The sequence below is a fragment of the Vombatus ursinus genome, unplaced genomic scaffold (genome assembly GCF_900497805.2).
Source record: "Vombatus ursinus unplaced genomic scaffold, bare-nosed wombat genome assembly UNPS02014870.1, whole genome shotgun sequence".
NCBI lineage: Eukaryota > Metazoa > Chordata > Mammalia > Diprotodontia > Vombatidae > Vombatus > Vombatus ursinus.
The window spans coordinates 3,150,907-3,174,463 of NW_020954648.1; the positions used below are offsets into that span (position 1 = coordinate 3,150,907).

General features: G+C 38.9%; 1 protein-coding gene across 1 annotated transcript in view; it reads left to right on the forward strand.

Moving 5' to 3' along the window:
- EXOC4 (exocyst complex component 4) overlaps window positions 1-23,557 on the forward strand; it is an 879,542-nt gene that overhangs the window by 20,731 nt on the left and 835,254 nt on the right. Inside the window, exons 2-3 of the mRNA XM_027842359.1 lie at window positions 5,085-5,274; window positions 12,692-12,886. Coding sequence (XP_027698160.1) covers window positions 5,085-5,274; window positions 12,692-12,886 — 385 coding nt within the window. The remainder of the gene's footprint in view (window positions 1-5,084; window positions 5,275-12,691; window positions 12,887-23,557) is intronic.

Genomic DNA, 23,557 nt, shown 5'->3' on the forward strand with positions numbered 1-23,557 from the left:
TTGACTCAAAATTCATTTTTCTTTCCACTCCACAGAATGTACACTAGACTGTACAGAATTTTTAAAAAGTGTTCCTGCCCGCTTTTCTTAAATAAGTCTTCTGAGGTAGTTCAGGATGGAGGTGATTTCTGCAGCCTTCTTCCTATACCTCAGTAGTATACTTATTTATTAGATTTGAGTTTAGTGGTAACAAGGGCTCTGTCTTAGCACGTGATAGTGTTTTTAGGGATGTGATTGTGTGAGTTTGTTGGAGATGGGATAGAAGGTCTAGATGCTATTATTCTTTGTTGGCTACACAGATGGTGCTTTTCCTCCTGAGTGACAGGTTACACTTGGGAGAAACTGACCTTATTTCCAAAGGTTTGTTTTTTCTTTACTCTTTTGTGTCATCCATCTTTTCAGGGGTGTACTGATTTATATATTTGGCCTTATCTGGATTCTATTACTTTAACAAAGTGAAGACAAAATTGTATCAAGAAGGAGGCAGTGGTAGTGACTAGCTATTTTCCTTTCAAGTTGCTTGATCTATCTTTCTGAAATGCACGAAAAGGAACCTGACAGACTCATGCTTATGCCTCCATGGTTATTTGCAGAGGTTTATATGCTTGACTGAAGGACTCTTTTGGAATTGACAGCTATGGAATTAGTAGTAGAAGAAGCACATTGTACCTCAGTGTTTATATTTTGTATTAGTTATTGCTAATGCCGGTAATATAGATAATGCATTCCAGAGCCTGTTGGATAAATAAGTGCCTCTCTGGGTAACAGTTAGACATCTTTGGAGAGGTGTTTTTCTGTTTATTATTACTTCATTAATTTATTTTTCTAAGGTAGTAATTTACTGAAAGCACTCAAGTTGCTGTCCAGAGTCTGTCTCATTATTACATCGAGCATCTGGTTTAATATGTTAGTCTTCCGTGAACTTAATCTTGGTTAAGTCAGCAGATTTTTGAAGTAGAAATGGAAAGATCCAGAGGGAGAGTCAGTGACTTCAAAGAAGACTGGGATGATGGAGGCCAAATCAATTTTGATTCCCATTTCTGGGTTCATGCTACATATTTCATATCTAGCTACAAACACCTGCTACCTTTGCCCTAGACTTTAGACTCTTGCAACTTTAGAAGCTGCTTGGAGATCTCAGTTATGCTTTGGTTTTACTCTTATATTTATTAAGTACCTCTAGTTGAGCACTGCCTCTCTCTGAGATACAGCTTTGATGTTAACTGTTTTGATTAAGGGTGAGATCCAGCATCAGGAGTGGAAGGCAAAGACGTGTTGTAGAAGACAGGTTTTGTTGTGAAGTTTAAACCTGGACTTTAACAGGGATAAATATGACGTCTTCAAAAAATAAATATGTAAGTATAGGATGGGAGAGATCTGTATTGGCTGAAGTTTATGTGAAAAAGGCACTGGGATTTTAATTAACCAGATACTTGGCTTGAGTGTGGAAAAAAGATAATTCAGTATTGGTGCACTTATAGTGATTTTCAACATTTCCTATCTCACCTATGGACTACACCAAGAGCACTGTGTTTAATTCTTAGCTCTGTGTTTTAGGAGGGTAGTTGGATAATCAAGATATTAAAGAGTCTAGATAACATGTCATTTAATGAATGATTTAAGGAATCTCTGCATTGGATGGGAGGCTTGAGTAAAGATGTTACCTATATTCCCTTCTAATGCTAAAATTCTTTGAATTCTGCCAAATGACTTAGTTACATGACTTGCAAAGACAACTATAGCCATACTCATATAACCTTGAGTTTTGCTACATATTTTAGTTAATAATTGCATAAATCAAAACTTTCTATATTGAATTAGTTTGCTGAATTCAACTTTTACTTAATTACTCTGCATAGGTTTTTGGCTTTTATTCCCATCTTCATTTTACAGAAGAGGAAACTGAGGCATAAAGAAGCAGTTGCTTTATTCAAGAATAGCAAAAGCAGGTCTCTGTTTCTAACTTCCTAGTTCAAATGACCATACTTGTACCCTTATCTAAGTTTCACATTTCCCAAATACTTGTTTCTGAATTCATACTGTTCACAGGCTGTTCCTATCAGCTATTTCTAGATGGCTATTACCTTCTCTATATATGACGTGTTAAGAAGTCCATGCAGTGTTGCTTTGATTCATTTGCATCTCTGTGAAGCCTTTTCTTTGGCTTCTTAATTTTTTTTGGGGGGGGGAAGAACATTGTGTTCTTGCTACTGTAACTGACTGTAGGAAAAATTTGAGAAGTGACAGCCCAGTAAGAAGATTGAAGAAGGGAGAATGATACGCAAAAGAGTATATCTGCACTTGTATTTTTGATATGGATATTTTCTCTGTATGTGAAAACACAAGCCAAAACCAAAATAAGCATAATTTACTCTCTAGTTTGCGTATCAGTAACCGTTTCTATTTCTTAAATACCTCATAACCTACCTATAATTTGTTACTATGGTAGTTGACAGAGAAGAGTATATCCTTGCTGGGTCTTTTATTTAATGGCTATTTCACTAGTTAACCTAAGCAATGTGAAATGTTTTGCACTTTTCCTCCCATAAGTAGGGGGCGTAGAGGATGTAGAGAGAAGCACATAATAGGTAAGAGAGAATAGAGAGAAACTTGTAAAGCTGTACAGTGATGGGGGAATTGACCTCAGTATACTGTTGACTTTATTATTACCCCACAGTGACAACAAAGAATGGCAGCTAAATATTCAAAAAGCCATTCGCTTTGGGACATTTGACAAATCAAGAGTTTTAGGATCTTGTTTTGCTTTGGACTAACAACTTGGAAGCCTTCAGCTTTAAAGAGCCAAGCTATGTATGCATCACAGATGTAGCAGATAGACGTGCTCAGTTATTATTCTGGATTTCAGTCTTGAAAGAAATCTTTGTATCCCAACTGTATAGCTGAATTTTCCAAGTGCTCTTCCATCTTCAACTATTTCTAGTCTTTTCTGGATGCCATTCTTTCTCCATAGATATTTTATAACTTGTACATAGTGCTTGATAACTGACTGATTTTTCACGCTATACCCAGTCTGTAGAACCTTTAACTCAGCCTTAAGATGCTACTAACTCTGTGACCTTGGACAAGTCACATAACCTCTCTGAGCCTCAGATTCCTCATCTGTAAAATGAGGGGAATTTGTATCGGATAACCTTAAAACTCTTTTCCAACTCTTTTTTTTTTAAATTTTTGTTTCTTTTTATTTTTAGGCAATTGGGGTTAAGTGACTTGCCCAGGGTCACACAGCTAGTAAGTGTCAAGTGTTTGGTCTGAGGTCAGATTTGAACTCAGGTCCTCTGGACTTCAGGGCTGGTACTCTAACCGCTGGGCCACCTAGCTGCCCCCTTTCCAACTCTTAATCTGCTACTTTGTAAATACGCAGGCTGCTCAGATTTCCCCCACATCAATGCTAAGAAGGAACATTTTAATGCTAAATAGCTCCTGAGTTGAGATCTCTTGCTTTAAATGTCAATTTGGAGAAACTTCTGTATTTTTCATGGAAATATCTGAAAGTGGATTCATAATTTACTTACTGACTGTCTCATCTCTTAAAGAAGCTCTGATGATGGTCCTACAAATGATGGTATTCATCATTGGGACTCTAAAGTACCCCTCCCAAATTAAAAAAGGAAATGAAATCCATTGGGCTGAGGGTACATAAGGACAAACCTGAAGGAATTTAATGAAACACTGTAAATTACAGCAACTAACAGATAAGAGGAAGAGGGCTTTTTCTCTGTCACTGAGGATAAAACTGAATTAAAAAAAAATTAAACTGCATGTAAGATAATGGAAGAAACAGAGACCTGGCTCATGTTTCAAATTAGGTTATTGAGAGATTTTTTTCATAAGTGCATCTACCTCATCCTTTGGTTACTGTTGATGTCTGTTAATCTCTTAGTGCTGTTATTAGAATAGTAAATACAGTGATGGCCTTCGTGTAAGGTTCAGATTTTTGGAGTATAGCATCTTCATAGTTCATGCAATCTTTTTTTTTCCAGGTATTAAAAATCAATTTATTCACTGGGCAAGCCAATAATAACTTGATAGTCAATGACTTCTCTTGGTCCCTGAAAACAAAGATGCAGGGTCTTGGATCATCTTAAATGCCCACCTTTCTTCCTGACAGCACATTATCAAGCCCTCCCCTGATAAGTAAATGGCAATCTTAATTGGTGGATACTTGAGGAGGGGGGCTATCATGCAATCTTTTGTTCTGGTCCAGTGTTTGTATGACAGATTAGTTCAGTTAGATGTACTGTTCTTAATCTTCCATGAAAAGGTTTGGTAGTTTGCAAAAACGCTTTTGTTTTGTTTTGTCCTCATAAAGATCCACAGAACTCCATAAGACTTAAATGTACATCATGCTCCCTCTGCTGTAGGCACATCTCCTCCCCCTGCCTGGCACTCCTATCTTGCCTTTCTTTCGGATTCTCCCATTGCCGGAAGTCTCCATATTGGAATCTTCCAGGCTCTCTGGTAGAGTGAGAGCCTCACTGGCCAATCTGTAGCATCTGTCTTTCTGACAACAGGAACAAAACCAATGGGGCATGTGAACAAGATCCTTTCCATCCTCCATTGTCCCCTTCTCCTTACCCCTAGGAAAAACAAAATAAAATGGAACTTGGCACTCAGCTGCATTACAGAGTTCTCTAGGTGTGGAGGATGGAATCTGGTTATCTTCATATTTAATTAGGAGGAGTGATAAGTGCTTGGTAAAACCTGGACTTACTAAGTCCTGAGAGTGCTCTCTCAATGGGCCATTGGTGATCTCCTTCATCTTCTTCTCATGGCTTGGAGATTGAGCTCATGCCTGAGGCCCCAGATGACTGAGACCCTGGTGTATCTTAAGTTAGGCTTGATTTGTATAAGATACACCTATAAGAAGGCCTACTGCTTTAGTGACACTGGCCAGTCTGACTCATGCCTCAATGTTCTGAACTAGGTCAAAACATCATTCTTTCTCAGAAAGTAGTGTTTCTTTTGGTTTAACTAATTTTGGTCTATTTATTAAAATTGGACTTATAATGTTTTTATAGACTGTTTTCCTTTTTTTCTTATCATGCATGTTCTGTCTCTGTCAGGACTCTATCTACGAGTGATGATGTGGAGGACAGAGAAAATGAAAAGGGCCGTCTGGAAGAAGCCTATGAAAAGTGTGACCGTGACCTAGATGAGCTGATCGTACAGCACTACACCGAGCTCACGACGGCCATCCGCACCTATCAGAGCATCACGGAGCGCATCACTAATTCTCGAAATAAAATCAAGCAGGTGAATGTCTGACTTCTGTTCACATGGAGCTTCTTTCTTAAGTTGAGGCTGTATGTTATAGGGGCTGTGGCTTTGGAGCTGCTGCTTACTAGCTAGTTGTGTCAGATTGTTTCCGACCCTCATACAAGTCCACAGAGCTTTGCTGAAGGAGACCCCACTGAGCATTTTCTATCTTGTTTCCACTCTACTCTCAATTTTCCTTTACCCACGTGAGATGACACAGCATGGTGGGGCAAATATGGACTTGGATTGGGAAGGCCTGGGTTTGAAAACACCCAGTTGTATCACCCTCGGCAAATCACTGAAGCTCCTCAGTGTCCTCATCTATGAAATGGGCATAATCCTATCTGTAGTATATGTAGTATGGATCTCACACGATTGTTGGGAAGCTCCAGATGATGACGTTTGCAAAAGACTTTGAACATTGTAAAGCCCTATGAACAGATGTTAGGCTCTTGGTTCTGGTCTGTCGGCACCTGTGATTTCATCAGGAGGGAGCTTCCCACTCTGGAAACTCCTTCACCAGCACGGCTAACTCCTCTATAACGTAGACTTTTGGAGACTTGGCGTCTGGAATAGAGAGATTACATGACTTGCATATGGTCATGTGACTTGTGTGTCAGAGCTGGGACTTAAGCCCAGGTGTTTCTGACTAGAATGCCAGCTCAAAGCGGGGTATTGCCTCAAGGGGAAGTTTTTTGTTTTTTTTTTTTTTGATGGGGCCAAAGCAAGCTAATGAAATAGACACTACAGGGCTCCTCTTCAATTAGAGTTTTGTTTATATGTACTACAGTTTTACTAGATTGCAAGATCAAGTAGGGTAGAGACCATGTCTTAGTTAAATTTTCTCTCTCTTCCAAAGCAGGCATAGTGCTGTACACATAGCAAGTGCTTAACATTAGTTGAATTTAATATCAACAAATTATTACCAACAAATTAATATCAACAACTAATACCTGCTGTGTTTGAAGAATTTGTCCTGTGTGTATTGTTTTTCATCCAAATGAAAAATCATGGTTTTAACTTCCCTAGATAGTAACTAATAGAATAAGAGGTTTTTGGTTGTGAGCTTGCCTCTGAAGTATCTCTACTTTCATAGCCACAGCCGTTCTACTTTCTATCTTTTCAGGCCTTTAGAGCTTACACTGTTAAGATTTTGGAGGCAGATACATAAATTGTTGTTTTGTTTGAGGTGAGCTGTGGAGATCATGGTTTTCCACTTTTCAGAGCATCACTGTGGAAGCAGTAAGCCATAACCCTATTTGAGGAAGAATGCTGACCTTGCCACCTTGTAAAATTAACTTGAGTATTTCCAGAGGGAAAGCTGCAGCTCTTATCCTTTACAAGTCAAGAGTTCATCCTATGGATTTATGTTTGAAACCTGGGGAAGCTTGAGATCAATTGCCCTAGATTTCAAATAAACTGTAGTCCATTTTGACCTAATATATACTAAGCTCCAGCAGGGTCAGCAAATGAATGTGTAGAGCCACTGACCTTTTGGCTTTACTTAGAGTAATCACAGCTTGGGTGAAGGATCTTTTGATATTTGTGTTTTCTGATTAGTTTTGGTTGATGCGTACTAAAAGGACTTTGTTGTTATCTTGAGGGAAGAACCAGCAATGATTCCTGACTTGACTTCTCTTCACTTTGTGTTGATATTATCTTTGCTGCCAAGAAAGAATGTTCACATTGGAATAGACTTGAAAAGACATCATTCTGAGCTGATTTTTCTAATCCCTTTTTTGATTATTTCAGAGGCTTCTATTGGTAACGAAACTATTTTCTGCCACTTCATTTTCCTTCTGAGTTTGGCAAAAAAAAATATAAACAGAACCCATGTAATCATTACACCAGGCAGTTATCAGGAAAATAATTGTCATATAAGAAATTCCAAATTATGACAACTCTCAGATCACATAGGAAGAGAATTAAAGGGCCATAGCCCTTTAAAAAAGGATAGATGCCTTTACTAATTGGCAAGCATGTGGAAAAAAAATGATAGAAAAACGTACGAAAAGTGAGTGGACTTGTTTTAAGTTGGAGAATTTGACAATTTCCTACCATGAAAGTCGAATTTCAATGCACTAAGGAAACACTGACATTTCTTTACTAACCTTTTCCTGTTGCTTTTTGGTTTCAAGAGAGTCATTGATTTATATACATACACCATAGTTGTTAAAGGTATGAATGTGAATGATTTTGTTGTCTGGCCAATTACCCAATGGATTATTTGGTTCCTTCAGAGACAAAGACAGCAGAACATTGAGAATGCAATTGGGCCATGAACTGAAATTTTCTTTTTGCTCTTAGCCAACAGAGTATAATTAGGAAATGGCAAATCCTTTCTTGCTTTCATGTAGAACATGACACTATAGTATTTATACTGAGTGAGGTGGCAGCATCCAGATACTGAGTTATAACAGTGTTTGCATATAGTCCCATGGAACTTTGTTTATTTGGTAAAATCTAAACTTCTTCAAAAAAATTAGTATTTTTTGTCCCAGTTACATGTAAAAACAATTTTTAACATTCCTTTTTAAAGCTTTGAGTTCTGAAATTTCTCCCTTCCTTCCTACCCGCCTCCACCTCCCCATTGAGAAGGAAAGCAATTTGATATAGGTTATACATGCGTAGCCATGCAAAATGTATCCATAATAGCCATGTTGTGAAAGAAAATATAGACAAGAAAAAAAATCAAGAAAAATAAATAAAAAATATATGCTTCAATCTGTATTCAGACACTAAGTTCTTTCTCTGGAGATGGATAGCCTTTTTCACCATAAGTCCTTCAGAGTTGTCTTGGATCATTGTATTGCTGAGAATAGCTAAGTCATTCACAGCTGATCATCTTAGAATATTGCTGTTACTTTGTCCACAGTACATTTAACTTTGCATCAGCCCATGCAAATCTTTCCAGGTTTTTCGGAGAGCATCCTGCTCATCATTTTGTTTAGTACAATAGTATTCCATCATAGTCATATACCGCAGCTTGTTCAGCCATTCTCCAGTTGATGGGCGTCCCCTCAACTTCTAATTCTTTACCCCCAGAAAAGAGTTGCTATAAATATATTTTTTTTACATATAGGTCCTTTTCCTTTTTGTTTTTTATCTCTTTTGGGATATATACCTAGTAGTGGTATTGCTAGGTCAAAGGGTATGCATGGTTTTATTTTCTTTGGGCATAGTTCTAAATTATTCTACAGAATGGTTGAACCAGTTGAAAGTTCCACCAACAGTGCATTAAAGTCTCATTTTTCCCATTTCTCCTCCAACATTTGTCATTTACCTTTTCTGTTCTATTAGTTAATCTAATAGATATGAGGTAGTACCTCAGAATTGTTTTAATTTGCATTTCTCCAATCAGTAGTGAGTTAGAGTATTTTTTCATATGGCTATAGATAGCTTAGATTACTTCATCTGAAAACTGATCATATCTTTTGATCATTTATCAATTGGGAAATGGCTCTTATTTTTATAAATTTGACTCAGTTCTCTGTATGCTTGAGAAATGAAGCCTTTATCAGAGAAACTTGCTTCAAAATTTTTTTCACAGTTACTGTTGCTAACTAGATTTCCCTCCATCCTATTCCCCCCTCTTTATTCTATTCTCTCTCTCCTTTTACCCTGTCCCTCCTGAAAAGGTTTTACTTCTGACTACCCCCTCCCTTAATCTGCCATCCCTTCTATCACCTCCCTCCCCCCATCCCTGTAGGGTAAGATAGATTTCTATACCCAATTGAGTGTGTATGTTATTCCTTTTTTTAGCCAATTCTGATGAGAGTAAGATTCAATCACTTCCCTTTACCTCCCCCCTCTTCTCCTCCACTGTAAAAGCTTTTTCTTATGTCTTTTAAGTATTCTCCCTTTCTCTTTCTTCCAATACATTCTTCTCTCATCCCTTAATTTTATTTTTTAGATACCATCCCTTCATTTTCAACTCATACCTATGCCCTTTGTCTAGATATCCTCCTTCCAACCTCCTTAATAATGAGAATGGTTCTTATGAGTTATAAATATTTTCTTCCCATGTAGGAATGTAAATGTTTAAACTTATTAAATCCCTTATGATTTCCTTTTCCTGTTTACCTTTTTATGCTTCTCTTGAGTCTTGTATTTGAAAGTCAAATTTTCTGTTCAGCTTGAGAGAATGCTTGAAAGTCCTCTATCTCGTTGAATGGAGATTTTCCCCCCAAAGTATTATACTCAGTTTTGCTGGGTAGGTGACTTTTGGTTGTAGTCCTAGCTCCTTTGCCCTCTAGAATATCATATTCCGAGCCCTTCAGTCCTTTAATGTAGAAGCTGCTAAATCTTTTGTCATCCTGACTGTGGCTCCATGATACTTGAATTGTTTCTTTCTGGCTGCTTATAATATTTTCTCCTTGACCTGGTAACTCTGGAATTTGGCTATAATATTCCTGGGAAATTTTCATTTTGGGATCTCTTTCAGGAGGTGATCGGTGGATTCTTTCAATTTCTGTTTTACTCTCTGGTTCTAGAACATTAGGGGAGTTTTCCTTGATAATTTCTTGAAAGATGATATCTAGACTCTTTTTTTGATCATGACTTTTAGGTAGTCCAATAATTTTTAAATTATCTCTCCTGGATGTATTTTCCAGGTCAGTTGTTTTTCCAGTGAGATATTTCACATTGTCTTTTATTTTTTCATTCTTTCATTCTTGCTCTCTTTGTTTTATTGTTTCTTGATTTCTCATAGTCATTAGCTTCCATTTGCTTCATTCTTATTTTTAAGGAATTATTTTCTTCATTGAGCTTTTGGACCTCCTTTTCCATTTGGCCAACTGCTTTTTAAAGCATTCTTCTCTTCATTGGTTTTTTGGACCTCTTTTTACCATTTGGCCTAGTCTGTTTTTTAAGGTGTTCTTTTCTTTTTTGGGTGAGGCAATTGTGGTTAAGTGACTTGCCTAGGGTCACACAACTAGTAAGTGTCATTTGTCTGAGGCCGAATTTGAACTTGGGTCCTCCTGACTCCAGGGCTGGTGCCCTATCCACTTCAACACCTAGCTGCCCCTTAGATGTTATTTTTGTCAGTACTTTTTTGTGTCTCCTTTACCTAACTGTTGAGACATTTTTCATTATTTTCTTGTTTCGCTCTCGTTTCTAATTTCTCTTCCCAGTTTTCTTCTACTTTTCTTACTTGATTTTCAAAATCCTTTTTGAGCTCTTCCATGATCTGAGACTAATTCATATTTTTCTTGGAGGCTTTGGATGTAGAAATTTTGACTTTGTTGTCTTCTGGTTGTGTGTTTTGATCTTCTTTGTCACCAAAGTCAGATTCTAGAGTCTGAGTTTTTTTCCTCTGTTTGTTCATGTTCCCAGCCAATTACTTGACTTTTCACTCTTTGTTAAAGTAGGGCTGTGTTTCCTGGATGGAGGGTGCACTGTCCCAAGCTTCAGGGGTTTTGTGTAGCTGTTTGCAGAGATACTTCTAGGGACCTGTAAGTTTTCAGTTCTTCCAAAGTAGTATGATCTAAGGAGAGGTGTTTACTGCTCTGGCCTGTGCTCTGGTCCGTGAGTGACCACAAGCACTCTTTTATGCCCTGGCATTGTAAGGAGGGTCCCTCCTCTACTGCTGCTGCAATCTCTACTATGCTAGTGCTCTTCCTCACCCTGGGACTACCACCCAGGACTGCAACCTGGATCTGAGTATGGGCAAAGCCCGAGGCCTGCTCTGGGTTTGCTGGGGCCCAGTTTACACTAGTGCAGCCTATGATGAACTGTGTTCCTTTCTCACCCTGGTGTAACAGATCTTTCCTGTCCACTTTCCAAATTGTCTTGGGCTGGAAATTTGTTTCACTTTGTCTTTTTATAGGTTCTGCTGCTCTAGAATTTATTTAGAGTAATTTTTTTTAAAGGTATTTGAGAGGTTTGGGGGAGAGCTCAGGCAAGTCCCTGCCTTTACTCCACCATCTTGGTTCCACTTCCTAAAATCTAAACTCTTTATGGTAATACAGACAAATGGATTTGGATTAGAATTAACCAACTACTACTTTGCCAAATGCAGCTGGTTCCTTTTTCAAATCATATAAAAATTCATTGGAAATTTTGTTCAATTAAGAAATTTATTTTCCAGCAAAATGATATGATTTTTAGTCATTCCAAATAATGTGGATTTTTACCGAAGGAGTTCTGTATTTTTGTAAATAAAGTCTTATTGGTCTGTATGAAAATTCAGCTGCTTTGAAAGCAGTTGAGGTTTGTTTTTTTGTTTGTTTGTTTTTTTTTTTTGCCTTTATTGGAACTATTATAGCGTCAGAACTGTAATGGGTAAATACCATTTGAGATGGCCATTTTGGCAGAACTTAACAAAGATTTAGGACTAGAAGGGACTTTAGAGATTGCCTAATCCAACCTCATCATTTTATTTATAAGGCTACTGAGGTCCAGAGACATGAAGTGGTACAGCTAAGTCTATAGCTCGGAAAGAGTAGACTCGGTTTTGCTAATGACAAGTCCAGGATTCTTTTTCATTTTACTACATTGCCTTATTAGCTTTTAAGCGGATATATAAAGGTAGATTTTGGAATTTTTTTTTTCTTATCTCTGGATCTCTTTTAAAATGGCATAAGTTCTGGTTTAGGAACAGGATAAATTAGTGATCTCTCAACAATTTTTCCAGTCTTAGAATTTTTATGTCTTCCTAATATTGTTGCTAGTTGGGAAAATGTTGAAAGTCAATGGTAATCTAAAGATATGTAGTGCAGCCTTCCTCACTATTCTCTGTAGACTCTCTTTGCGTATTGGAAGATTAATTAAATGTGAATACACTTGAATTTCAAAAGTGGCTCTTGAATCTAAAATTGAAAAACATTGAAAAAAGTTATTTAATCTGAGGATGTTTCCTGGTAACTTTGGTTTTCTGGCTTATTTGTCAATAAGGAAAATTGCTAGTTACATTTTCCCCTTTGAGTCAGTCAGGATGTGTATCCATTTGCCTGTGTTGATTTAAATAAGGCTCCCCTTGGAGACATATGACCCCTTAGAGTCCCTTCAAGTCCACGGATTCTCTGTGGAAGATTAGAGAGGAATAGCAGCGTCAAGTTTTCATTTCAGTCATTTCCCCATGAAACGTATTTAACATTTACATAGCACTTAATATTTTCGAAGTGCTTTATGTCATTAGTTATGTCTTATGGATTCACTCAGGGGTAGGTCAGGGGTAGCATTCTCATTTCACAGCAGAGAAAACACAGACAGAGAGAGGAGAAGACTCATCGAAGTGAGTCAGTGTCAGAGCCAGGATTAGAACTCAGAAAACACACTAACCCAAGGGATTAAGAAAAAGTGGGAGTTAGCAAGTGTTAAGTACAATTAGCACCAAGGAACAATGTTAATTGACCAGTGGGCTTAAAATGCAGAGAATTTGGACTGAATCAAGGTTGAAATTGCTCTTTTCTAGGTAAAGGAAAACCTGCTTTCCTGCAAGATGTTGTTGCATTGCAAACGGGATGAGCTCCGGAAGCTGTGGATTGAAGGAATTGAGCACAAGCATGTCCTAAACCTGCTGGATGAAATTGAGAATATCAAGCAAGTGCCCCAAAAACTGGAACAGTGCATGGTCAGCAAGCACTATCTCAATGCCACGGACATGTTGGTGAGATGTAATACTTTCTGCTAATGGACTGTTCTTCCAGGGCTTAGAAGCACTCCTGGCACTTCAGACCCCTTTGTAGTCTCTCGAAATCTGGTAATGCATGCATCCTATTGCACACTTTCCCTTGGGGAGTCAGTAGTTCTTGGCAGGTGATACAGAGTAATCTCTGCTACTAGTTTAAGCTTTTTAAATTGAAGGTGATTACTATTTATATATCCTCTGTCTTTGGAAAACTGGGCTTGGCACCAAGGCGTATGATGGTGCAAAACCAGTACTTAAATTATGTTAAGATGGGAGGCAGAAAGACTCTTGGTTTCAACAAAAGGTATTTAGTGTGTTTCATTTTAAAGACTCAAATGAACGTGGGAGAGTAGAGGCGTACTCTTGAATTGGGCTACCTTGTCTTTCCTGGAATTCTTTGAGAGGGTTAATAGTAGGTCATCAGACTGTTTGCCTTAAAGTTGATAAGAATGGAGAGGGATTGCTGCCATTATTGCAAGAGGCAGCCTTGGTCTTTATAGCCTGGAGCCTTCACTGGGCCCTTCTACTTCCTTTTTTAGAAATTAAATGAAAGAAAGGTGCGATTGGAAGGTAGTGATTGGTCTAGTCTTAAGAATAACATGGAAAAAAAAAAGAAAATACTGAGTGTGGTTTCTAGTTAGACACTTTTCTTAGGGTCTGTAGTTCTTATAATGGGACTCCCTACCTCCTTATAGTTATTCTTAGGGCTGTCCTTACAATAATGCTGTGAAGTACATGTGAGTGGGATTTTTACACAAGAAAACTGAGAATCAGAGAGTTTACATGTTTTGTCCACATTTGTGCAGCTGCCAATTTCTAGAGCCGGGATTTGAACCCAGGTCTTCTGATCCATGCTCTGTAGAGTTTTTACTGTACCACAGCTTCGCACATCTGTGACTTTTATCCAATCCTTTGCCATTTTGCCTCTCATTTCTCTTTCTTTTTTCCCTTTTCTTTCTTACATCTTAATCTTTCCATCTCTATTGACTATTTCCCTGTACCTACAAAGATGCTCATATTTCTCTTATTCTAAGTGGTCCCTTGAAACAAAGGCCAAACCTTACTTGACCCCCTTATCACTCCTTTTTACTTTTTATCCTCTTCCTGTCACTTCTAGTCAGAGTAGTGTATGCTTACTGCTCTTATTTTCTTACTATCTACTCATTCTGTAACTCTTGCTTTCAGATTTCCAGCCCCATCACTCTATTAAAATTCCTCCCTTCAAGGATAATAGTCATCCCCTAATTGTCATCCCTTGGCTAAAGTAATATTTCTAATGCACAGGTTTAATAATTGCAATACTCTGTTCAAAGTGTTCCAGTGGCTCCCCATTGCCTGCCATATGAAATATAAATTCCTTATCCTCACTTTTAAAGAACTCTATATTTAGCCTCCAGTATGTTTTTCTAGCTTTATTTCATCATATTGTTATTCATACACTCTAAGGTCTGACCAAACTGGATTACTCCTTTATAGCCTTTCTTAGCTTTTTGCCTTTGGACACACCATCCTACATCCCTGAAATGATTCTTTTTACATCTCAACCTATTGACAGTGGACCTTTTCTTCCCAAAACCTACATTAGTTCCTCTTCCATGAAGCCTTCCCTGGACCTCTGGAAGACCTCCACTGTAAGTGGTTTCTCCTTGAATCTCTTAGGCGGTCTGTTTGACCTCTGCTATCTATTTAATTCTTTTCTACTAGATATTTGCACTCAGCAACTTCTCTTTTGAAATTCGCCCCATTATCAAGTCGAGGTCCTCGTTTTGGTCATCTACTGGCCGCCCCCCTGAAGTTGTTTAGCTCTTGGCTTAATTTTTCTTGTCACACCCAGCCTCTGCCTTGAAGTTTGGGGGATTCACTATGTACTTAGGAGTCCCCTTTAAGCACTTTGGTGTCCTGATTTATCTACCTTCTTAACTCCCACTATCCATTATTTTCATTCTCCATTAGCTACTCACAGGTGTAATCATACCTTATATCAGAGATTCTTAACGTGGGATCTGTAAACTTGTTTTTAAAAATATTTTGATAACTGTATTTCAATATAATTTATTTTCTTTGTCATTCTGTTTTATTTTAAGCATTTAAAAACATTATTCTAAGAAGAGGTCTCTAGGTTTCATCAGATTATCTAGGGAGACCATGACACAAAAAGGTCAAGAACCTCTGCCTTATTAGCATCATCCATAACTGTACTACTTCAGTGATCCTGTTCTCTTCTTTGAACATAACCTTCTCTACTTCATTTTCCCTCTACCTTACTCTTCTTAAATCTATCCTTCCTTCTCACCATAACTTTCAATTTTTACCTTTGGTTTTCCTAGTTCATCACCCTTGCTGTGGCCTCTCTTTCATCCGCTCACAGCCTTCAGCCTATCATTGACCACTTCAACTATTCATTGTCATCTACCCTTGAAACTCTTGCCTTTTTGTCCTCTTTCCATTTTATACCTTTCCCAACCATAGCCTTGGCTTCCTCCCACAGCTGCCTTCTCTTCTGCACGTGTAAAAGGGGAGAAGGAAGGAAGGGAAGAAGGAAACAAGCATTTATTAAATGCCTTTGATGTGCCAGTCACTGTGCTAGGTACTTTACAAACATTATCTCATTTGATCCTCACAAAACCCTGGGAAATATGTGCTATTAATATCCCCATTTTATAGCTGGGAAAATTGAGGCAGACAGAGGTTAAGTGAGATGCCCAGACTCACATAGCTAGTATCTAAGGCCAGATTTGAGCTCAGATCTTTCTTACTCCAGGCCCAGTCCTCTTTCTACTCTGCCAACTGTGTTGCTGAATTAACCTGGAGGAAATCATTCAGTGGAGTTGACTAGGCCCATTTCAAATTTATCTGATCTCAACAAGGCCTTCATTATTTAATGGCAATACTTTTGTGTCATAGATACTATATTGGCCTCCCTGTAACAACTCTTGTAAATGTTTTCCTCTTTCCTCAGTCTCATTATGTAGCTTCTTCCCACCTCCAACTCAGTAGTATACCTTGCCTCCCACATTACTAGCAAATCTATGTTATCCAGTGTGAATTTCCAATGTGAATATACTTTATGTATATCTCAAAACCGCTCTACATCACCTGCCATTCTCACCTCTTTTGCTTCCATCATGGCTATCTTCCTATCCATTGCAAGTGTCCCTATGAGATACTATGCTCTTTGAGAGCAGAAATTGTGTTACCTTTCACTTTTGTGCCTTTCGCATGGAATACAGGACATTAAACATAATATATGTTTAATACATGAAAGGACAGCTATCCACAACTAAGAATTGTTCATGGTTACAGGCCACACATGCCCTCAAAACTGCATTTAGAGTCAAAGGTTCTGCAACTACATGTTAAGGCCATAGTCATCTTTCTTTGAAAGAATGGAGGTCGTCTTCCTTTGTTATGCCAAATTAGGTGGGCTGTAACACTAGCACATATGGGTAAAATGCCTGGAAGGGGAACAGGTTAAATGCTCCAAGTGAGCACTTCATGACTTATTTCTACAGTCTAATTTATTCATACTTTCAAGGAGCATTTTGATAAAAGTCCTTTATGAGATGCTTTTAAGGATATTTGGTAGCCATGGGGTGAGAGGTGCTGTCACATCCTGTCATGGACTAAAACCTGCTCGTGGGGATAAGGAATGAATGGTCAATTTTCACAGCTAGTCTAGGTTAATAGTGTTCTTCCCTTGGGAGTAGTACTAGGAATGTTGATTCGCAGTAACTTGCTCAAGGTGATATCATGGGTAATAATAGTTGTACAGGAATCTTAATAGAGGTCATTCTTACTTTAGTATTGGTTTATGGATTCTGAATACGTGTATATTATATGGGTGATTAAATGTAAAAGCTTTTCTTTGTTACATTCCTTATAGAGGATGTTGTAGGCTTGTCACTGTTTTGGATCAAGTACCTTTTTTTGTTTTTTTCTAATCCAGCAAAACATCTTCTATGTTCAAGGCAAGGAAGAATAAGGTATCGTTTTAGCGCTCATAGAGATTATAGTCTAGTAGGAGAGATAAGATATGAACATGACTTTCTTGTAATGTAGGAAGTCAGGAGGTGTGAAAAGATACTAAATATCATGGGAGCTTAGAGGAAAGGGAGAGATCATTTTCGTGTTCTCCAGGTTGTTACTTCCTGCCAACACATATGTGATTTCTGAGGGCATAAGCGCCTTTATTTTTAGGAAACATGCCAATTAAAGTTGTGATGTGAAAAAGGAGAAGACAGGATAAAACAGATTTGTTGTTGAAACACTTCTATGTGGTCCAGTTTTGAATTAGGTCCAGTTTCAAGTGTAGTCATAGTAAGTGGGTCATTGGAATTTTTTTCAGATCAGATCTTTATCCCTTTTAGGATTTCATATTTCTTGTTTATACTAAGTAAGGCAAGGTTTATCTGTTTACTAATTAAAAGTCAAATGTTGAAAAGACTTCCCTTTACCTCTGACTCCTTGATTTATATTACTTTGGAAAAACCTCAACAAGGCATTAATAAGCTTCACTTTATATTTAGACACTGACTGTAGGAGATGATATAAGGTAGAAATTTATGTAGGTGACAGTCAACTAGCTAATCTGGAGCAGTTGAAGAATCATCGGATTGTAATGTATATACATAGTACGTGTTACATACAGGTCCTGGCTCATTTACTATAATCTTTAAAAGGAATTTACTGTAGTCCTTAAAAGTATCCATGATTTTACTTGGCCCAGTTCATATTGTATCACCTCGAGAACTTAGTAAAACATCTTCGTGGTTCGTTGATGTGGCCAGACAAATTCATCTGGAGACCAACCTTTTGTTGATGGATAGTGGGTCTACAATATAATAAAACTTGATTATACTTTGTGGCAGGGTGTTTTCATAAACTGTTTTGTAGACATCTTCCCTCAACCCCGAGGTGCATAGGGGTAGTATTTGGAACAGAGAGAGGTGGGAAACTCAGGTGGATGGGTAGACTCTGACACTGTAAGCCTAAGGGAGCCAGTTCCAATCTTGACAGAGAAAATATTTGGTTTCTGTTTTCAGAGAATCTAATAAAGTTAGTATAAAATTGGAATTCTATTGTTAAAAACACTCTACAGTATTCGCAGTATCATTTAAATATAAAATTCATCTCTCTGTTATATGAACTTAACAGTAGAGGGAGTTTGAGTGGAAGGAATGGTGCATGTCAGGCCCAGTGCCAGTTTGTTAATGTGGTCTCAGAATAGAGGGGCTGACCAGTCCTCCTGCCCCTACACTGAGCATGGCAGCCCAGAGGGCTGGGAAGATCTGAGGCTGGAGAGCAGCACAGTGTCCACTACAAGGACAGTGACAGTCTCTCTATAGTGTCCACTTCTGGGGATTGCATTTTAGAGTGGAAATTGATCAACTGATTTGTGTCCACAAGAATGTGACCAGGATTATGAGGACTCAAATGTAGGCCATGTGTGGATAAGTTGAGAGAAATGAAGGTATTTAGGTTGAAGAACCTGTTGCAGCTCTCTGTAAGAGCCTCATTCCTCTCCTATCTTGCAAAGAAGTAATGGAGGGTGTTCACAGTTGGTTTCACAATTGTGTGGTGTTGGAGATGATGTGACCATGGAAGCCTGTGGGAGAGGTATACTCATGTGTATATGGAAAGGATTTTTTTGTCATTTTATTTTGCTGTGCTTTTAAGTGGCTTTTACTTTGTGGGAAAAAAAATGTCTTAGGAAAGTTAGAAGAGTACGTTGTAGTAGTGTTCAAATATTTAAATAAAGGGCTGCCATGTGGAAGTGAGATTATTAGTCAACAATCATTTATTTTTTATTTTTAAATTCAATTTTATTTTCAGTTCTGAATTTTCTTTCTTCTCCTCTTCTCCCTTTATGAAGACAATAAAAACAAATCCATTTCAAATAGTTATGGCCATTCCTGCAGTAGCCATGTCACCCCCCCCGCCCCCAAAAAAAGGTAAGAATGAAAAAAAAGAAAATATATGTCATTTTGTACTTTGAGCCCATCAGCTTTCTGCATGGAGGTGCTTAGCCTGTTTCATCATGGGGCCTTTGCAGCTGTGGTTGGTCGTTGTGTTGATTAGAGTTCCTAAGTCTTTCAAATAACTGAGCATTTATTAAGTGACGAGAGGCTCTGAACTAAGCACTAAGGAAACAAAGAAAAGTGGCCAGCCCCCCCCCCCCCCCAAAAAGAGCTCCTGCTCTCAAGGAGCTGGCAGTTTAGCTGGGAAGACCACAAACAACTGTATATAAACAAGATAGATTCAAGCTAAATTAGAGACAGTCTCAGAGGGTACACCCTAAATTTAAGGAAGACTGGGAAAGGCATCTTTTTTTTTCTTTTTGGTGAGGTAATTGGGGTTAAGTTATTTGCCCAGGGTCACACAGCTAGTAAGTGTCAAATATCTGAGATTGCATTTCAACTCAGGTCCTCCCAACTCCAAGGCTGGAGCTCTATCCACTGTGCCACCTAGCTGCCCCTTGGGAAAGGCTTCTCACAGAAGATAGGACTTTAGCCGTGACTTGAAGCCAGGGAAGCTAGAAGGTGAGGATAAGGAAGGAGAGAGTTTTAGGCATGGGGGCAGTGAGGGAAAAAGATGAAACTCGGGAGACGGAGTATTCCGTTTGAAGAAAAGCAAGGAAGAAGGCCAGTTTCACTGGGTCACAGAGTATGTAGAGGGGAAGGAGGTATAGGAAGACTGAAAAGGTAGGAAGGGGCCAGGTTATGAAGAGCTTCCAGCCAGCTGGAAGATTGTATATTTGATCCTGGAGATAGTAGGGAGCCATTGGAATTTATTGAACGGGGAATAGTAACATGGTCAGACCTGCACTTTGGGAAGATCAATTTGACAGTTGAGTGCAGAGTGGCCTGGAGTGGGGAGAGACATGAGACAGGGAGATCAACTACCATGATATTGCACTGTGTTCTAGGTGTGAGGTTGTGAGGGACAAGAGGTGGCAGTGTCAGAGGATAGAAGGAGGTGTGTACAAGAGATGTTATAAGGATAGAAATGTTGAGATTTGGCAACTGATTAGATGTGGGAGGAGTGAGAATATTGAATATAAGGGGTCAAGTATGATACCTAAGTTGTGAGCCTGAGTGACTGGGAGGATAGCTGTGCCATTCACAGTAATGGGGAGAGAAAATGAGTTCAGTTTTAGACACATTGAGTTGATGATGTCTGTAGGACATCTAGTTTAAGATGTCCAATAGGTTGCTGAAGATGGGAGATTGGAGGTCCAGAGAGAGGATAGTGCTGGACCAATAGCTCTGAGAATCTGAATCCATGGAGTAGTGAAGAGGGCCCAGGACAGGACCTTGGGAGACACGCATGTTTGGTAGACATGATCTGAATGAAGATTTAGCAAAGGGGACTCAGAAGGAGCTGTTAGGTAGGAGGAGAACTAGGAGAACCCAGAGAGAAGAGAATAACAAGGAGAAGAGTGTGACCAGCAGTGTCAAAGACTAGAGAGAGATTGGGAAGGATGGGAACTGAAAAGAATCCATTGTTACTATTCTGCTTAGCCTTAAAGGTTACATCTAAGATCAAAGGTTGGCAGATTTCAACTCCATCTAAGGAAGACTTACTAACACTAAACGTTCTTGTGCTTCTCCATTTCATTCCTTTCAGTGTTTTTCCTCTCTAACCTATCTCTTTTCTATATTCTCTTTATTATATTCACACTTTTAGGAAAATCAACATTGTATAGCACTTGTTAGGGGTAAGGGAGAGAGGAGTGGAGTATCTTTGCATTCTGATATTTGGTGCTTAAATATTCTGTCTTCTGTTGTTACATATCTTTGCTAATATAAATGTTGCTGCCCTGAGGAAATGGCACCTACCATCCTCTGTGGTTGAGTGCTACTTGGTATTATAAATGTGAAATCAGACTCAACATTCACATGTTTGTGCTAGGTGAGGGAGGGCTGCCTCTGTTAAAGAAGGAGGGGATGTCCCCAAGGGAAAGAAAAGGCTTCTCCTCTGCTGATGCTCTTGTCCTGTCCAGGGGGATTAGGAGTAGAGGCCTCCTTGCCATTGGTATCTGCTCTGCCATTTCCATTTGAAGAACTGGTGTCTACTCTCATCAGGTGACCCAAGTGAGCAAGGACCATCACCTTTCAGGAGAAAAGTTGGAAGGAGAAGACAGCCTTTCCTGTCCTGGCTGTTCTCTGTTCAGATGGCTAGGAACATCAATGGCCCCAGCCTCAGTCCTTTGAGCCTGTAGGAAATGTGGTTGGGAATGTTGCTTCTGCATATCACTCATCAGGGTATGGATAAGTCCCCAAAACTCCTTGGTGAGTACCTGCTGGGGTATTGACAGCTGTAAGCTGTTGACAAGAAAATGTGGGGAGTGGGAGATGTAGTTAGGGGCAGAGACTCACGTGGGGAAATTAGGTGCTCTGGATAGGCTGTAAACCCTGCATTACCCAGCCAATGGGGAAACAGGGGAGGGAACTGTGACTGGGGCCTAGGAATAAAAAGCTTTGCTCTCACTTCTGTAAGGTGTGTCCACACATGGGACACCTAGCCTTGCTAGGCTGTTAATAAATTTTTTTTTTCTGGTTCACCAATGGCTTCTTGGAGCTTTTGTTGCTTACAAGCCTTTAAATCTTGAGAAAAATTTCAGCACCTTTTGTGTAAAAACTGGCTTAACTTCCTGGAGGGATTGAGGTGGTTTAGGGATTTGCCATCACTATGGCCTGAAAATGCTCTTAGTCTTTTATTGACCATCAGACTCTCTGTAGCTACTGTTTTAAACCTCCTCTCTCCTCAGTCCTTTAAGGCCTTTCCCCATCTTCTGTCTCTCAGCAGATCACTCCACTTCCTACTTACTGAGGACATGTCTTACACTAGGTGCCTAGTAAATGTTGCATTGAATTGAGTTATCTTTTGAAGTATCATGTAAGCTAGGGATTCTAGAAAGAGAGTGATAGTGTAGGCAAGCTTCGCTTGTCAGTTCTACTGCATTTATTTGACCCTATTGAATTAGGGGTCTTTGTGGTCAGTTCCTACTTTTTTTTTTTGGTCATGTTTTTGGGAGTTGGAATGGAAAAACAATGGCAAACAAATGGTTAACTTTGGTGTTCCATGTATTCTTTTGATTAGAAACCCTCCATAAGCCCTGAACTTTTACCTCTTTTCACCACTAGATGGTGCATGGTGTTTTCATGTAAATAAGGTGAGATTTCTTTGTGGCTTTTTAAGGGACCCCTGCTGGAACCTGACAAATGAGGGGATTAAAGAGGTTGAAAACAGAAATATAGGGTCTTTTTAAAAGTTTCTGTTGAATGAGTGGAGCAGCAACATGCAAAGGATTAAAAAGTGTATGCATTGCTTCTACTTCATTTTTTTTGGTCATATTTACCTGATGATTTCCACCAAAATAGTAACAGTAATATGTAACATTTACATAGCACTTTTACATTTGCTAAGTGCTTTATTTACATGAGTTAACTCACACCTCATAATTACCCGGTACTACAGGTATTTTAAATCTCTTTTATAGAGAAGGAAAGTTAGAATTGGGTTGTGATTTGCCCAAGGCCATTCAGCTAATAAGTGTCAGAGGAGGTATTTGAACCCAGACTTTTCTCATTCGAGGTCCAATATATTGTCTAAGATAACAAAATATACTACATGGAGATATCACCTATGTGTAGCCAGGGCCCAGCCTGAGCAAGCTAATTCACATTGTGATGCTTCAAATTGGGGTCTCATCTATAAGAGGAGAATATTGGAGTAGATGATCTTTAAAAGACCTTCCAGCCCAAAGCGTATATCCCAGGTCCAGCCAGGATCCTGCACATATGTAGTCAGGATTGTCTACTTTGTAGTCTTACTACAAGTGCTGTGAATCTTCAGGCTACATTGGGTAAGAAAGTAGGAGTTGCCTAGGAAGCCTGTGTATTTGGGACTGCACTATATATACACATGTTATGGTGGAAAAAACATTGGATTTCGAATTAAAGGACTTGGATTCAAATCCCAGCTCTTCACTGCTTTTCACTAGGGCACTTAACCATCAGGACCTTGGTTTTCTTATCTGTATAATGAGGATGTTGGGTCCCTTTCTGCTCTAAATCTGTGATCCTCAACTGCAAGAAAGCTAGCTTGGATAGCTTAGAAGCAAAGGTTCCCAGGACAAGTGGAAAACTTGGAAGGCCATGATCAAAAATTTCATTGTCTTTAGAATTTGGACTACTCTTCCTGGAGAAGAAGCTCTTAGCAAATTCATTCATTAGGGCTCTAGTTATAATTCTTTTGGGAAGCATTTCCCTTACTACCTAAAGTTACAAAGCTGTCAGTGCATAGACATTGGTGAAGGTGGGCCTCTGCTAAGAAATGGGCTTGTATGTCATCAAGTACTTCTAAAATTCAAATGCCATCTTCATTGACAGGCATGAATGCTTTTAAAAACCTGAGACTTCATTTTAGCAGACAGCTGTTTCAAGTTAACAAATAAATGTAAAATGGCCTAATTAATAGATTCGTTGATGGCTGTTAACCTGGTGAAGGATATTGGCCCATATTCACTGTCATCTGTTTGGAAGGGGGTGTGTGTGAAGGGAGTGGGACAGAGGGAATACATTAGTAGAAGAGGTTGGATGCCAACAACATTATAGTCATTTTGGTGTAAGGTTCTGGAATCAACAC